Raw genomic sequence first — 18,224 nt, 5'->3', positions numbered from 1 at the left:
TCTAAAATGATTTAAATCTAAAGTTATCTAAAATTAATTTTTTTCTGATTATACAATTATATATTCAAAATATTAACTTTACTAGCAAAAGTCATTTATTGTTGTTTCATATAGTAGATATTACATTTAGTAAAAAAGCATTTAAAAATATGGTTTTACTCTAGTACTTTTTTTTTTGAATTTTCTGAAAGATGTTTATTTTTTGTAACTTTTTTTTTAGAAGTTTTCAGTAAATCTGAAATTAAAATTAAAAAAATTTTAATAAAAGTTACAAATAAAACCAGAAAACAAATTTTCTTGTTGTTTCTATAATCCATCAATATTTCTGTTGTGAATGTTTTTTGTTGTTGTTGTTGTTGTTTTTTGCTTTTTTGTGTGTGTGTGTGTGTGTGTGGAAAAATCTTTTGTTGAACTTAATTAGATAAAAAAAAATTTGGATTTTTAATTTTAGTAGAATAAGATTGCTTTTTTCTAAATGACAATCAAACAAAACTTTAATGTGGTTATAAGAGCAGGCTTTCTTAGAACAGAAGAACTAGAAACAAGCTTTTAGTAAGAGTCCAAAAGTTTTCGCTTTTTTGTTTGCAAAAGTTTCTAATTCTTCTTTGCAATTTTTTTTTTTTTTTTAGCTGTATTTTAAAAAGATTTTGCTTTGAACATTGTGTTTGAAATTATAGATACCAACATCAGCTGTTGAATGTTACATTTTTTTTATTCGAATGATTTATTTACCAATTTTTTATTCTAATGATTTGTGATAATATGAAAGTTTACTAATTTCTTTTTGACTAACTAACTAGATGGTCCTTTTTTTTTGGGAAAAACATTAGTCAATTTTTATCTTTCATTTTTTCTTTATAATTGTATTATATACTTTTTTTATTAAAATTATTTTTTATATTAGAGTATTTATTTATTAAGAGATGGATAGAGAATACACAGAAAACAAAGTGGATTCTTGTAAGGTTACAAATATTTCAATGGAGAGTGAAATTAATAAAGACAGTGTTGACACAGTGACTGCTCAAATTGATTGTGGCACAAACAATCGGACATTATGGAAAAGTATTGATAAGTTGTTTCTTACATATATTTGTATATTTAAGTTAAGTTTAATCTTAATGTTGTATAAATCTTTCAGGGGATGCTTCTTTTGGTAGTGACTTTCATGAGGTTTTGGCTTCTGGTTTCTCTCAAGCGATAGTACCTCAAACAGAAAAATTTTGGCGATTTCAAGATAACTTTGCAGCGCACAAAGATAATGTTGCTGCTGATTTTAATATTGTAATTGTCATTTTTTATACTTTACATAAAAATTTTGATTAATTTAATTATTTTGTTTATGATATTCTTTATTGTATTTTCCATTACTATTTTCTTTTTTGTTATTAATTATTAGGCAATTAATTTCACTTAAGAACATTAAACAACTGGAAAGTAAAATCTTAAATTTTTTAAGTTGTTAGGCAGCATTTTTTTATAACTAAAAAAAGTCCGGTGTTAGAATTACTTTGAAAAAACATGATTGTGCTGACCTTAATAATGATATGTTGCCTCAATTCTAGTAAGCAACCAGGGTTGATGTTTGACTGGGGCTGGTGTTGGTATTTAACCTGGACTGGGGTTTATATATATATATATATATATATATATATATATATATATATATATATATATATATATATATATATATATATATTTATATATATATTTATATATATATATATACATACATATATATGTATCTATATGTGTGTGTATATATATATATATATATATATATATATATATATATATATATATATATATATATATATATATATATATATAATATATATATGTATATATATATATATAATTTATATGTATATAATTTTATATATATATCTGTTTTTGTTCGTGTTCGGTTTGTTTTGTATATATATATATATATATATATATATATATATATATACAAAACCACAATCTAAAAAACCACTGACAACTCACTGATAAGAAAATTGGGGTAAATTTTGTAATGTCAAATGTTATGATTTTGTAATTCAAATTAATGCAAATATCTCTAAGGGGAATAAAAAGAGAGGTTGCTTTAAATCAGCATATAAACCTAAAAAGTGTGAAACTAAAGATTCTAACAAAGACCTCAAAAAAGAATTATAAATGTATGAGAATACTGGTATTAGAATACTAAGCTACCTGATGCCTTACTTTGCATACAATCAACCTCAATAGAATGCGAGAAGGTATTTTCATTTTTAAATAAGTTGAAAATATGTTTTGTTCCAGTAAAATCAAGGTCCTAATATTTTTGAATTTTTTTTTCTAAAGCATATCTACCTAGGACTCAAAAAAAAGCAGAAAAAAATGCATGTTTTATAAATAATTATTTTATTAAACAAAAATTTTTTTTTTTTAATTTTTACAAAAATATATCTAAAACCCCTTTAGATATATTTTTGTAAAAATAGAAAACGGGAATTTTTAAAGAAAAAAATGACTATTTTTTATTATTTTATTTTTAAATAAAAACAAATATCATTTTTAAAATTAACATATTTTTCTGCATTTTTTGGAAAAATTTCAACAATATTAGGACCCGTCAAGAATTTTGAATCCAAAGAGGACTCAAAGATTTTTAAAACCACCCCACCTTAATGCACGCATACAAATTTTGTATATAGAAACAAATTTGAGGTAAAATTATATTTAAAAAATGAATGTCGTTTTCTTATTAAAAGTTAGTCTCGTGTTCATATATTTGTTTAAGAAAGGATTTATTCCCAGGAATTCAGGAAATTATTTTAAATTTCCTGCTTCCCAGGATCAAAAAAATGTTGGCAATTTAAACCCTCTATCCTACACAATCCGTAGTACTTCCAGCACTTTCAAATTGGAGGAGCTACACTCTCATATTTTATTTGTCTTTGTCAGATATCATTTGTGATGAAAAAGCCAATGGAACAAGCTCTTCATTCATATACCAACTATGTCTGCTAAGAACTTTTATTCCCTTGTCAGAAATTATAGAATCATGGTATGCAAACTGATTTAGTTTCTTGACTAAAATCAAATCATTGAATAGGGCATTAGCTGCATGCAAGCATTTAATTCACCATTGCATGTAGACACTTAGGGGAAACACAAAAAACCTTCTAATTTCTTGATATAATTTTTGGTTGCAACTTCTGAATTGGGAAACTGCTTAATTATCTTTCCGGACAATAGGGCTATTTTCATAGTGTACATAACTTTTGTCATCTATCTTGTTTTGTGGAAAGCTCCATGATACTTCATGCTAAACTTCTGAGGTTAAGATCCTTTTGTAACTAATAGCAGGCTGAGTTCAATAAGTTCTCGGTAATCCCCTCAAGTTTAACCTAATGCTAGGAATTCCTGAAAGCAGTTTTTTAAGCTTTGTTGTTCCTTCTCAGTTGCTCAAGGAAGTTCAGTATAGTAAAAGTAGCTTTATTAACTGGTGGATGTTGCAAGTAGTGGTTCTAGAATCAGCAACAATTTATAATCATTTTGTTAGTTAAAGCCACTTGAGTCTATTTAAGTCATTTGAGTCTATTTAATCGATTAAAAAAATCTTTTTGTTCAATGATGGTTTAAAAGCATTAGGCTTACCTTGTAAAAAGTTGTTTATATATGGACCGAATAAAGCCTCTATATTTAATGAATCCCAACAGTCATTAAGCATGACTTCTTCTACATGTCTGTGCCATGCAAATTACAACATTTGGTCTAGCTCTCTGCAGGCAAACACATGCTATCTTGTAATCTAACAAGTGAATGGATTAGTTCTCATATAAAACTATACCTAATAGCATTACAATAGGTCCATTACTCAAAACCTCCACAGTATTTGTAACCCTAAAGTTTGCGCAAAAATGATTTGTTGATTTGAAATTTAATAAACTATTAACATATCACAAAATTTAATAAATCATTGCTTTGTTAAAGCCTAACCTGTATTCAAGGATGTTGTTTCAAAGAACATGCCTATGATGTTTTTGTCTAATTTCTAATCTAACTAGCTTTTGTGATTAAAATTGGAAGGGGCTGCACCAAGAAGTTTAGTTCCATTGACTCCGGATACTAAAACAGGTAGACAATCATTGGTGTCTTTGGAGTCCATGGTAGTCATCAGTTTTCTGTTCCAATGTACATCCATTCACAGATTCCATTTTTCTTTTATTTTTTTGCTGATATGGGGCAGTACTGATGCTTAATATCGATTGACTAACCTGGAACTTAGATTTATCTTTGAAATATCTCCTTCACAGACAGATATTATCAAATGAGGGAATGAACTTATATTAGTATTACTAATGTTAATCCTCACCCTCCAGACAATAACATTTAGATTCTTAAAAACATAATGTGGAACAAAGTATGTTCACCAAATTTGCTTTTTGTGTTGCCTTTCAATTTCAGAGCAGGCTGAGCTGAGTCCAGCAATCCCCCAACCAATTCATCACAAGAACTGCTTGTTAACTCTATATTGCACTCCTTCACTTCAAGACAGCACTCTTTTCGATGTTATTTCTGATCAAATTGACCATGCCCTTTCTCTTTACTCTTCAGCCAATATCGTTGTTGCTAGTGGTGGCATTAATACTCATCACACTGAATGGCTTCTAGTGTCAGGTGAAAAGGCCTTTTATATATATATATATGTATATATATATATATATATATATATATATATATATATATATATATATATATATATATATATATATATATATATATATATATATATATATATATATATACATATATATATATATGTACATATATATATATATATATATATATATATATATATATATATATATATATATATATATATATACACACATATATATATATATGTATATATATATATATACACATATATATATATATATATATACACATATATATATATATGTATATATATATATATATATATATATATATACATATATATATATAGATATAGATATATATATATATATACATATACATATATATATATATATATATATATATATATATATATATATATATATATATATACATATATATATATATATATATATATATATATATATATATATATATATATATATATAAACTTTTGCCTACGAATCTCCAACACAAATAGTTAACTTTCCAACTCGCTTTCTAGACAACTTGAATCATTTACCTTCTCCTATTGACTTATGCCTTGTTTCTGAATATAGTCAGTGCTCAGTTTCTCCACATTTACCCTAAGGTGCTACTGATCACAATTTGATCCTCTAAAACTACTATCACATTCTTCTTCATTATTAGAATGGCTCTATCATTGTACCATTTACAACTACCTTAAAGCTGACTGGGACCCTTTCTGTGATTTTCTTTGTGATGGCCCTTGGGTAAAAATCTTTTGTCTTTAAGCTGATAAATGTGCTTTTTATGTAACTTCTTGGATTCAGGCTGGCATAGAATTTTTTATTTCCTCTTGGCCATTCCAAGTTAAGTCTCACTCTTCTCCATGGTTTTCCTCTCATTGTGCTGCTGCAGTTTCCAATTGTAAATATTACTTTCATATCTATAATCAAAACAATTCTCCAGAAAACATACGTCTGTTTACTATTGCTAGAAACCATTGTAAAAAGGCTTTGTCTAATGCCAAAGCCCGCTATTCTCAGGTCAAAAAATTTTGTATTTCATCTCAAAAGTTCGGTTTTTTTAATTTACATTAACTATTTCCCAGAAATTCTTACATATAAGGTAGCATTGTTCGCTGATGATGCTACCATTTATTCTTGTCTTGATAAGAAGCCAACACTCTGATTGCTTTGAGGAGGCATTTGAACTTGAAAAGGATATCACTTTTGCTGCAGCATGGGGTTCTTAGTGACTGGTGAACTTTAACTCAGATAAAAATCAATTTTTTTTTCAGCAAATTTCTATCGCAATAATCTAGATCTTCATATATTTATATATTTACCCTTAATCTTCTAGAATTAACTCTTACTTCCGGTCTTTCTTGTAGACCATATATCAAATCCATTGCAAAATCAGCATTTGTTAAGGTTGCATCTCTTTATCAACTTGCCACTTTCTTTCTCAGAATTCTATTCTTAATCTCTATAAATATCAAATCTGTCCTTGTATGGAATACTACTGTCATATCTGGGGCATATCTTCCAATGATGCCTTTGGTCTTTTTGACAAGGCACATAAACATAGTTGGACCTGCTCTTGCAGTCAACCATTATTACATTGTCGCAATGTTGCTTCTTTTTCTCTTTTCTATAAATACTATACAGGGCAATGCTCTAAAGAGCTTGCATTTCTTGTGCCATCTACTAAAATTCATTCTCATGTTACTCATCATTCAAATAAGTCTCGTTCTTTAACTGTTACTGTTCCTAAGTTCTTGAAAAATTTTTATTTGTTTAGTTTTTTTCCTTAAACAACAGTCCTTTGGAATTCGCTCCATTTATCTTGTTTTCCTAATTTATATAATTTGCAATTTTTTAAATTGTCTGTTAATCGTTATCTTGCTCTATAAACTTCATCTTTTCTCTTTCAGTAACTTTCTGCTCTTATAGTGGTTGCTTGATGCTTTTGTTTGGAAGTGAAGATGTTTAAATTTGAAAAAATAAAATAAAAAAAAGGTAATTTTTAGTAGTCTGTTATGTGTAATGTTTTTTCTATTGCATTTCTAAAATATCCAATTCAATGTTTTAAAGTACTGTTACAGAGACTAATTTATTGTAACTATTCCATATCAGGTCAGGTTCAGAATCATCATGATTACACTGCTACTGGTAACATGTAACTCAGTACTACATCCCCCATGCCCTGCTGCCTTGTAGGGTTTGCTTTTTTAGGCAAAGGCTAGGCGAAATAAACTCCAACATGATATTTCCCTGCATTTGGGCTCTTGGTTGAGAAAAGGCTGGAGGTGGTGTCGTTAACTGCATCCAGTTACTGTCTTATCAAAAGCCTTATAAGCAAAAATTTAGAAGTAAGCAGAATAATTCTGATGACAAGCCTCACACCCCTTCTTCAGTTGTTAGGCTGACATAGATGTAAACTGGTGTTAAATTGTTTCCTGCCTAGGACAATGAATACTTAAATTTCTTGCATTTAATCATAAATTTTTGCTTGTGCCTCCTTTATAGTGGCTATGCAACTTTCCTGTTGTTTCCTAATTACAGTACAGCTCTAAAACAAAGTTTTATTGGTTCTGAAAATGGTTGATAGTAAGCTTTCTTATAAAGAGGTTGATTCCATCAATAGCTATACAATGTCAGAGTATTAATAGTGCCATGATGGGCATGTGTGGTGTTCCTGTTGATGCTTTTGGTATGCATTGTTAAGGGCTTTTAAGGAGCCCTAAGTTACAACTTTGGATTAATTATCAGAACTAAGACAACTGCATAGCTTATTGCTTGAGATGCTGTGATTTATCTATGAATGAGTCAAGTTTTCTTTAAACTTAAACTATGCCCAAAGTAAACAAAAATATTAAACATTAAAAACCATACTCACTAACTTTTTTAATATATCTTTCGCAAATATTTGTGGTCTTCGAAGAAACTTTTCATCATTTGAATCTTGACTCTTTCAAAAATCACCAGACCTCACTCCTTGATTTATATCTAATCTCTAGACCCTAGCTTGTGTTCAGTTTTTCTTGTTCTCTTTTGGGGGAACTCTCCTTATGTTCATCCATAAAGTAAGTATGCTTACTACATACATAATTTATGAATGCAACAATATTTTACCACCATCCCCCTTGTATGCACTTGTATGCATTAGCAACCTCCTCCTTCTGCATACATACTGATTATTTATTACGAAATCAAAACCAATTTACCCAACTCACAAACTTTTTAAAACATTAAAAAGAAAAAGCTTTTAGTTAATTCAATATATCTCTGTTACATCTTCTTCATTTCCAGTTACTTCTGGGTCTACCTCAATGTTTTATTCTTGATCCTTTAATTTTTCTTATCTACATTAATGATCTTCCTGATGCAATCTTACATCTAAAGTGGCTCTATTTTCTGACAACTCAACTTAATACTCCTGTCTCGACAAAAAGTATTTTCTATTAGATTGCTTAGAATATATAGCCAATCCTGAAACTAATATCACTTCTGTTGCAGATTGGGGTTTGCAGTGGCTTGTGAACTTTAACTCTAACAAAACTCTTTGCTGCAAACAACTATTGCAATACTGTTGACATTCCTATATTGATGAATGGCAATCCTGTCACTGAGTCCGCTTTTTACCTCTTCGTGGATTATCGCTTACTAGTGACCTTTAACGGAAATTATACATACAATTGAATGCAAATTTAGCATTTATTCTTCTTGCCATCATCCTACTTCTGATTCCATTCTCTGCCTCTACAGTCTTATCACAGAGGACCCCAGAAGAGCGTTTAACTTAGAAGTTCACCCGTTCCTCTTTACTAATTTGGGTCATCCATATGTACACCAAAAATTTGAAAATTTAGGCCCCTTCCCCCATCCTCTTTTTGTTGCCATGTGTACTTTTAAGTCCCCTCCCCCCCCCCCTGCTCCTTTTAAGTATGTACACTTATGAAATACCCCCTCTTTTTTTATGAATTAAAAAAGATTGAATTTGATATATATATTTGTAGACATATAGTATATGTCTTCAAATATATATCACAAATATCTATTTTAATAAAGTTAATTTACTAATGAATTTGTAAGTTTGTTTGGCCGACAGATTAATGCAAGCAATTCCGCATTTAAGGCCCTTAATTGAATCACAGTCAAGTCATAATTTACTTTTTATATTTTTTTTATTTTTTTTAATGACCAATCAAATAAAAATTAACTTTACTATGGGTGGACATTTTTTGAGACACCCCTTTTTTTATTTTTTCAAAATTTTGTTTTAATGATGAATCAAATGAAAATTAACTTTATTTAAGGCAAATGTTTATTTGAGGAAAAGAATGGTTATTTTTTTTAAAAAGTTGTTATTTTTATAAAAACATTTACTTATTAACAAGTACTTGTTAATTGTAAAAAATTAGAAAAACAAACATAACCAAGGAATTTTTCTTTAAATTAATGTGTACTTACTTTTATATTGAATCCTCTCTCCCAACCCTTCCCCATAACTTTTTGTACTCTATTTGCAGACACATACCTCTCTCCCTTTGAATGTACAAACTTTATAGACGGCCCCTAATTACAATAAAACGCAGCATTAACTGCAATTGTAAGAACAATCTTTCTTAGTATTACAATTAGAGCAAACTTTTATGTAGTTTTTAAGAGCTTAGAAATTTTTAATTTTTTTTTAATATTAAATTTTTTTTTGACTGTTTGCAAAAGTTTCTAATTCTTTATGCAGTTTTTATTTTTTTCAGCTGTATTTTAAAAAGATTGCTTTTAACATTGTTTAACTTTTAGCATTTGAGTTTTAACTTTTAGCATTTGTTATTTATTAGAGTTTACATTTGCTTAAGTTTTTTTTTGAAATTTCCATTTCTTTTAGATATTTAGGTTTATATTTATTATATTTTATATAAATGTTTTTTAAATATTATTTACCCTTTTTTTTTTTTTTCTCGTTAAATAGAAAAGAATGAAAAAAAATGATTTTAAATGATTGTACAAATATTTTACAACTTTATTTAAATTTAAAAAAATGCTAATTCCATTGTAGTTAAAATATTAGTTATAGATATTATAAATATTATAAATTATTAATTAATATGTATAAATATTATATATTTATGCATATTATGTATATTTTTGTGGAATATCTTTAGTATATTGAGTTTTTTTAAACTTTTTTTATTTCATAGGTCAAAGAAAAGATTATTGAATTAAATGATGATGTTAAAACAACTTTTGATAATCAAATTTTGCTCAAACCAATTTTGTTTGAGGGTTCAGTCTTATTCCCTGTGGAATACCTAGACAATGGTACTAGAACTGAAAATTATTTTTATAATCCTCAGCTGTTTCCAATTGAAGGTATACTAACTCTACAAAAGGTTTATTTTCAAATTAAAATTAGTTTATTAAAACAAGATGTACTTTATTATCAATAATAAAGTATGTTCTGGTAGTATGTTACTTCAATAACTTTTTTAAACATGTTTTTATATTTATATTTAGTTATGATTTATTATCAAGTATCAATTTATGCTTTACTTTTTTGCAAAGAGAGTATTTAAATTGATTTAAAAATCAATTTAAATACTCTCTTTGCTAGTAAAAATGTAAATGAAAGTTATAAAACACTACTGGCTGAATACAAGTTTAAAAAATATGTCTACAAAAATTAAAGAAAAAATCCGACCCATCATGACTGAAAAGCTTGTTACCTGATTTGTACAAAAAAAAAATAGAGAGAAAACTCTGACCAAATTGTTAGGTGTGTAAGTGAAACACATTAGCTTAGTTACGGAATACAGAAATACAAAACATAAATGTAAAAATGTTAGCTGTTAAGAGTTTTGAAATTTAATTTTTTTGTTTACCTAACAACAACAAAATTATTTGTTTTACTGACTAATCGACCTCTTAATTGATTTAAATTTTGTTTGTATGTAATGAGTGTAAATATAGTCTGTAATATAAATGTAAAATGTTAAAAATAATTTTTTAAGCCCAAAATTGCTTCATTCTTTTCAATTTTTGCTTCCTTAAATATTTAGCATTTATATAGATTTTAATTAGTACAAATAATTCTAGATACTTGCAAAAATCTAAACATTGATTAACTTTAATAATGGAAGCAGTTTTGAAGGGGAAAAAAAGCTAGCCAGTCATTAAGTAAAGCCGACAATAATGTACCACAACAGACTCTGTTTTGTCATATAAATATCATAAACAAGTTTGCAACTGGCTATAAAAAGCACCTAGACAGGTTTTATAACACTTTTGAAATAAAACTTAATTTTATTTAATATAATATAAAAATATAAAACAAAATATTTTTATAACGGGTGATGCGGAAGTTATCGGACAAATCCTAATTTCATCATTTGAGCATAATAATTTGTTTTTGTGGTTTTATGCGTAGCCATAAACGTTCTATAAAATATAAACTTTATTATATGAAACACAATTATTTCAAATGAGGTTAAATGCAGCTGAACGAGAATCTTTTCAAAAGCGACTAAAAATGTTTTTTGTAAATAAACCTAATATAAAAAAAAAAATCGTAAATCATTTTGAAAAGGAAGGATTTGCTCGAAGTACAATATATGATAACCTAAAACGACTTGAAACTGTTCAATTGTTTTCTGATAGAAAGCACCCTGGTTGTCCGACATCCTGGACTAGAGAAAAGAAAGCTGAATTAACGAGACTTGTCAACAATCAAAAAGAGGTCAGTCAGAGAAAAATAGGTATTAAATTCGATGTAAATCAATCGACAATTGGTTGTCAGTTAAAAAAAATGAATATTAAATATAGAAAACGTGAAAAGACTCCAAAATACACTATACAACAAATAAAACAAAGAAAAGAAGCAGGAAACTAGTTAACCAACTCTATAACACAAAATCGCTTCTAGTCATCGATGGCGAAAAATACTTTTGTTTTGCAGGGGACAACATGCCTGGAAATTCTGGATACTACACAAACAACAAAAAGACATGCCCAGAAAGTGTTCGTTTTATAGGAAAAGAGAAATTTCCAAAACAATCATTAATGTGGATAGCCATATCTGACCGTGGTATGTCTGGACCATTGTTTCGCACTTCCAAGGCTGTAGCAATCAATTCATCAATCTATTTTAATGAATGTTTAGAAAAACGGCTTCTTCCATTTATTCACAAGTATCATGGATACTTTAACTATTTATTTTTGCCAGATTCAGCAAGCTCTCATTATTCTAAAGATTCTCTAAATTGGATGGACCAATATGTCTATTACGTTGATAAAGAATCCAATCCCCCAAATGTGCCTGAAGCACAACCAATTGAAAATTTTTGGGGACATTTGGCACAGAAGGTTTACGAGGGAGATTGGCAAGCTTCAACAGAGCAAGTTTTGATTGATCGCATTAAACTAAAACTACAAGAAATTGATTTAAACTTTTTACAGTCGCATATGAAAGGCAAAATTGAGATCACTTGCAGATGGTGGTGTTTTTTCATATAAAAAATAATATATATTTATTAAAAGATAAATGCTTTATTTAAAAAAATATAATAGTAGTTTGTTTTTTTATTTTTAAATAAGTTATTGACAATTTTATTTTGTCCGATGACTTCTGCATTACCCGTTATGTATAATCTATCCTTTCTATCCTTTAAAAAATTATATTTCGTTCCTTTAAAGATGAAAAACTTTTTAATATTTTTTTCCTTTTTTTTTTTATTAACTTATTTTTTTTAGGTGCCCTAAGAAGTCCTTACTAAGGTAGTCACAGAGCACTGCAGAAGAGCATTTAATAGGAAGTTCATGCCTCCTCTCCAACCGATGTTGCAAAACTTGCCTGGAAGCGGGGTTTGAACCGCAGATCTTATGTTTCTGAGGCAAGTGTGCTACCTCAGCGCCACGGCTGCTCTTAACTAATGTTCTTAATAAGGCTAAAAAGTTCAATTTAATTACAAATGTAATTGTTAACAATTACATTGTAAATAAAATGCATTGCTAAAAATCATTAAAAAAGATATAAAATAAAATGCATTGCTAAAAACTCATTAAAAAAGACTGAAAAAAGACTAAAAAAATAGAAAATAGCAAAAACATTGCTAAAAAATATAAACTTTTTTGTACTAAAATGCCGAAAATAAACTTTTTTATTTGAAATTAATAGTTCAGTAAACTAAAGATTGATGTCTCTCCAAGATTTATATTGAAACATACTTGTCAATCTTTAGTTTACTAAACTATTAAATTTAATTTTTCTATTAGATTTTTTAGCATATGTTTTTGCCTTTTTTTTTACTTCTGTTTGCACCTTTAAAAAATGTTCAAGTATATCAATTGCACTGTTCCATCATATCTTCGAATCACAAAATAAGGCTTTTATTTTCGAAACTTTTCAATTATACTTCGTTGAAGTTCATCATCATTGTTCACTGGTGATCTACAATATTTTTCAACTAATTTCTTATTTTTGCCACAGTTTCTTGATACTCAAGTTTCAATAATCAAATAAAATCATCACTAACTGTATGAACAGTCTGAATATCATCACCAACTTCAGTTCCATCTTGATGATCACTGTAACCTTGATCATAATCTACAGCTTTATATCACTATCAACAGGGTTGTTATCAGAACCATGTGCATCAACTTTGTCTTTTGTATAGACCACATCAATCACACAATAACATGGTTGTAACACATTTGATGTTCAGGTTTAGTGTCATGACCAATTTTTTTCATTAAGCTACCTCCATCAGTCACAGAAGCTACAATGTCTTTGTCCAAATTTAAATCAATTGAGTTAAGTTTATCACTGATCAATTTAATGGCTTGTGTTATTAGCATTGTACCTTAGATTATTAGTGTTTTTAGTGATTGAAATCCTTCATTATGATAATTATGTTAATATCTTTTTTGTTTTTTACTGAAGTATATTTGTGAGTATACTAAATGTAAGACTAAAATTGTGTTTATTTTCAAAATTAATTTTCAAAGAAAGAAACTTATTACTTGACTAACCTGAGGGTTTTAATGACAAAATTACGAATGGTTTGAGGACTTTGAGGGATTCGGTATCCATGGGCACCAAATGCTGATTGCAAAGTTTGACTTTTACAAATGGTTTAAAATTTAATTCCATCAAAAAATCATCCTTGAAAAAACTTGCAATTCATCGTATTTTGGCAGCAGGAATGATTGCCGAAGCCTCTGCCACATAGTTATTGCATTTAAAAATTTTATATTTGTGCTTTGTTTTTATAATGTCTTATAATAGCTGTTGTTGTTGAGCCAGGTGTTTTGAGAACAATTTTACAGAGTTTACACTTTGAACTCTGGAATTCTTTAAAAAAATCGAAATAGCCTCCTGCCTCAGATCTTCTAGTTGTGCTTACATCATCAAACTTTTTTTTTCGTGCAACTAAAACTTTTATTAGCTCATCAAAGCTTATTAACTTGTCTTATTTTTTTAATTCAAAATCTATTTTATGGGTTAAATTGTTACATATGTTTAATTGCTAAAGAAACGCCATCACCATGGCATTTGCTTTAACAATTGAAAATATGTAACAATTTTAGTTTTAAAACATAAAAGTAGCATTCTCAATCTATTCTAAATCTATTCTATATCAATTCTAAATTCTAAAATGAGCAGCCGTGCATTATGCATCGCCCTTGCGGAAATAGGATTCTGTACATATTTTTTAGTGATTTTCATATTTAAACTTTTTAAGTTTTTTTGCATTCAGATTTTGAATTCTCTATAAAAAAATAAATATTTTAAGTTTTTTTAAACTTTGATATTTTAAGAGTTTTTTCAAGTTTTTAAAAAATTCACATTTTTGTTAAAATCCTTTCATAGTATATGATAAATGTAAAGTTTCTATACTATTTTTATGCGAAGTTAAAATAATCATATATTTAATTGAATGTAAAACTAGAAGTAGAAAAAAAAGGTTTTTGCATAGCATTTTTTTGCTGATTTTTTGATTTCTTAAACATTGATTGATTTTAGCATGTGGTCACAGAGGTCGCCTCGGATTTTTTGAATAGAATATAGCTACTATGAATTGACTTAACTGCCATGCAAAAATATTCAGGCAACCTCTGTGACCTCATGCTTTAAAATCATTTTTACTACTGTGAGTTTTATTCAAAAACCAACTAAATTCTGTGAAGTAAATGAAAATTCTGTATTTTAATAACATACAATTTTACCTTGCAATGGTTTTTATAAATTATCAAATTGGCTACAATCACTTTTCTTCAACTTTTAACACATGCATTTCCCCCAAGGCATATATTCTTAAGAAAAAATTGCAAAGTTTGTGCCAAATTTTTCAGTCTAAGTTTATTGCACTAAATAATGCTGGCTGTAGGTTAGTTTCAAAATTTTTTGAAGACTGGCTTCTGAGTTGATGAAAAACTTTAACAAATGTGGAAAAAAAAAGCAGTTTGTTCTTCACTAAATTCAAAAATTTTCTTGATAAAAAAACAGACCCTGAGCAACAGATAAGGAAATATGAGGAGGGACAGCTTATTTTAAAAGAGGGCGAAAAGCTGAAAACACATTTTATACATGTTTTTGAAGAAATACTGTAACAATGGGAAAACCTGAAGCAGGTATATTTACTGTTCCTTGTGCACCAAAACCTAGAAAATCTTTTTTAGAACTCAGGAGCAGGATGAAATGTAAAAGAACTGATAATCTTCAGGGAAAAGAACTGGAAGAACTTCAACTTGTTGTAAAAAGGTTTGCATCTAATCCCTCTACTGCACCCAGGTCTACTTTATATGGTCCAAACTTATTTTTGCATACTTTTTGCAGTTAGTTTTTGCAGACTAACAGACAGAACATGGGCTGAATTTAAGAAAATTGTTGCACAAAATTATCATCATGTTCCTCCAGATTTGACCAAGTTAAAAGAGTACAAAAAATTGACATATCCAGAGCAGGTGGAATATTCAGAAGTAAAATGTAGTCTCTTCAATATGATCAAACATGCAGTTTCTAAAGTGTTTGAGTATCTTTTGGAGTATGAAGCTAATTCTATTAAAGTTTTAGCATAGGAGGAACGTGATAACATCTATGTTATTTGCAAAATGGGAGGTGATGGTCAGAGTGACTAATCTGAGTTTTAGAATACAGCAACTATGAAGAGAGTTTTGGATGATTCCACTGTGTATAGTATAGTATTTGTATTGCTGGAGGTTCGAAAAGGAAAAAAGGTAACATGGAAAAATTGTAATCCAAATAGTCCAGATGCAACCCATTATCTTATGTTTTGTTTTGCCAAAGAGACTGCTAGTTTTATTCAAGAAAAGTTTGAACATTTACAAAATGAAATTTTGTCTTTAGAGAATATTAAGTTTGCACTACATGAAAATACTTTTGTTATAAATTCAAGTTTGTCAACTATTTATACCACAATGAATGATGGTAAAACACTTAATGCTGTGGTATTGAAATTGCTTAAAAAAAATTTAGCATCTTAGTGCTGTCATGTATGTCAAGCAAGTCCTAAGGAGTTTAATTTGGAAACTATTTGGAATTAAGATAAAATTGCAGACAAGAATATATTGAAACTTGAAATTTGCAGTCTTCATTTGTGGATATGCAGCATGGAGTGGGTCTTCAATACTGCTTGCAAACTTCCAGCAGTGAAACAAGGAAGAAAAATTCCAGCAAAAAACAGCCAATAATTTATTGAAAACGAAAAAAATTCTAGCACTTATTTAAAATACAATTAAAAATAAGGGTATCTTGTCAGTAAGGGAAGTGGTACATCCAATACTGGTAATGTTACACGAAAATTCTTTAATAATCCATCTGTGACTGGAAGAATTTTAAATTTGAATACCAATATGATCAAACTATTTAGGGACCTGCTCATTGATATGAACAGTGCAACCACAAGACCAGATGTAAAAATTTTCGAGCAGAAATCTGAACGTCTGTTTGGTCTCATTTCTAACAATCAGTTTTTGAAAGCCATTCTAATGTCACAGTCTGAGCAAAAAATGGTAGTTCATGGTGTTTTCTTTTATTAAATATTTTAAGTATCCTATAGGTTCTTTGTCTGAGAGTGTCATTGAAGCCAAAAAAACTGCACGAGTAGGTCATGCACGTTTAACTTTTTTTAAAATACTAGGGATACAGCTAATTATTTATTTTTGACATCTGACATTTATCTATACTGCAAAAAGAACAAAATGCAAAAGGTATAAAAGCTAAAGTGCAAGAAGATTCAGCTGATAACTGTTCTTAAGGTAAATATTAGAAAAAGCTATGCGTATCTTTAAATTTAGATATTTAATGTTATTGTTTAATTTTATTAATGATACATTTTAGGTGCTGGTGGTAGCCAATCTGATATTTTTGAGGTCTTTTCACATAATCAACACAGTATGTGTTTTTTATGCTTGCAAAAAAAAAAATTAATTGTCAGAAAAGTTTAAACATAAGAATCCCGAACTTTTATGTTTGAGGAAAAATTGCATCAGTTCACCTCAAATTGACTCAATTTTGCCATGTTTTTGTTTTCCTTAAAAATGTGTCTAAAGTCCTATTTCTACTTGATGGATGCCTAGTGCAATTCTTGAAGGCTTGTTGTAAATATTAAATGTTGCTCCACATAAGGATTTATTCATTATTTTAGCATCAGAATCTTTATTCTGGTATCAAAGGGAATGGAACTTCTGGATATTTATTTTACTTTTATTTATAATAAAATACTTATGTTATTTCCTTCTTTATTTCCTTCTTTATTCTTCTTCTTAACATGAAAATATACATTTTAGACAAGGTGTTGGTGCATGCTATTTCCTTTTTTATATAATATGAAAATATAAGTAGGAGACAAAAAATGCCTGTAACCCCAAAAAAATATAAACTGATACATCAGACATTGAGTTTTAAATATCAAAACTATCAGTTTTATATCTTTTTAATCAAAAATTGAATAAGTCTGGATAAACCACCTAAATAACCGGAATGAAACCCGTTTTAAAAAAGGCCAGACTTTTTTATAAATATATATATAAACAAACAATATCTCATGATTAATACTTTGTTAAAAAAATTACTTCAAAATGTTAAACAGTTCTCCAGTTATAAGGCTATTTCTTTTTTTTCTATCAGCGCAACGCATTGTGCCGTGGTGCAGTGGTAGTGTACTTGCCTCAGAAACACAGGATTAGTGGTTCAAACCCTATCTTTAGGAAAGTTTTGCAACATCAGTTAGGAAGGAGGCATGAACTTCCAATTAAATGCTCATTTATGGTGCTCTGTGATAAGACCGTAAGGACTTCTTGGGGCACCTAAATAAAGACTACAAAAATTTTCCATTTTCCATTTGTGACTTAAACTTTAAAAGTGTTGCTTTTGAAAAAAAGTATTGCCCAACAGAAATTAAGAGTAACAAAAACTGTCTGACAAAGTCACAGTTTAAAAAAGATTTTGATTTAACTGTTAAAATGATAATAAAGAATCTAATTTTTATATATACACATGTTTGAACATTTAGAGAGAAAAAGGTTTTAATTTGAACCTCTTAAAAATGGCAAAAGTTTGAATGT

General features: G+C 28.4%; 1 protein-coding gene across 4 annotated transcripts in view; it reads left to right on the top strand.

Moving 5' to 3' along the window:
- Positions 1 to 18,224, top strand: part of LOC136092279 (uncharacterized) — a 212,840-nt gene that overhangs the window by 181,903 nt on the left and 12,713 nt on the right. For 3 of the 4 annotated variants that reach the window (XM_065820141.1, XM_065820140.1, XM_065820143.1), the window contains 3 exons: positions 922 to 1,065; positions 1,142 to 1,284; positions 9,842 to 10,013. In XM_065820141.1, coding sequence (XP_065676213.1) covers positions 922 to 1,065; positions 1,142 to 1,284; positions 9,842 to 10,013 — 459 coding nt within the window. Of the gene's footprint in view, positions 1 to 921; positions 1,066 to 1,141; positions 1,285 to 6,571; positions 6,658 to 9,841; positions 10,014 to 18,224 lie in introns of those variants that run through there. The other variant, XM_065820142.1, reaches the window with a different exon arrangement.

This window comes from Hydra vulgaris, chromosome 15 (assembly GCF_038396675.1).
Source record: "Hydra vulgaris chromosome 15, alternate assembly HydraT2T_AEP".
NCBI classification, from domain to species: Eukaryota; Metazoa; Cnidaria; class Hydrozoa; order Anthoathecata; family Hydridae; genus Hydra; species Hydra vulgaris.
The sequence above is the reverse complement of the archived record's forward strand: the minus strand, read 5'-3'. Positions and strand labels throughout refer to the sequence as shown.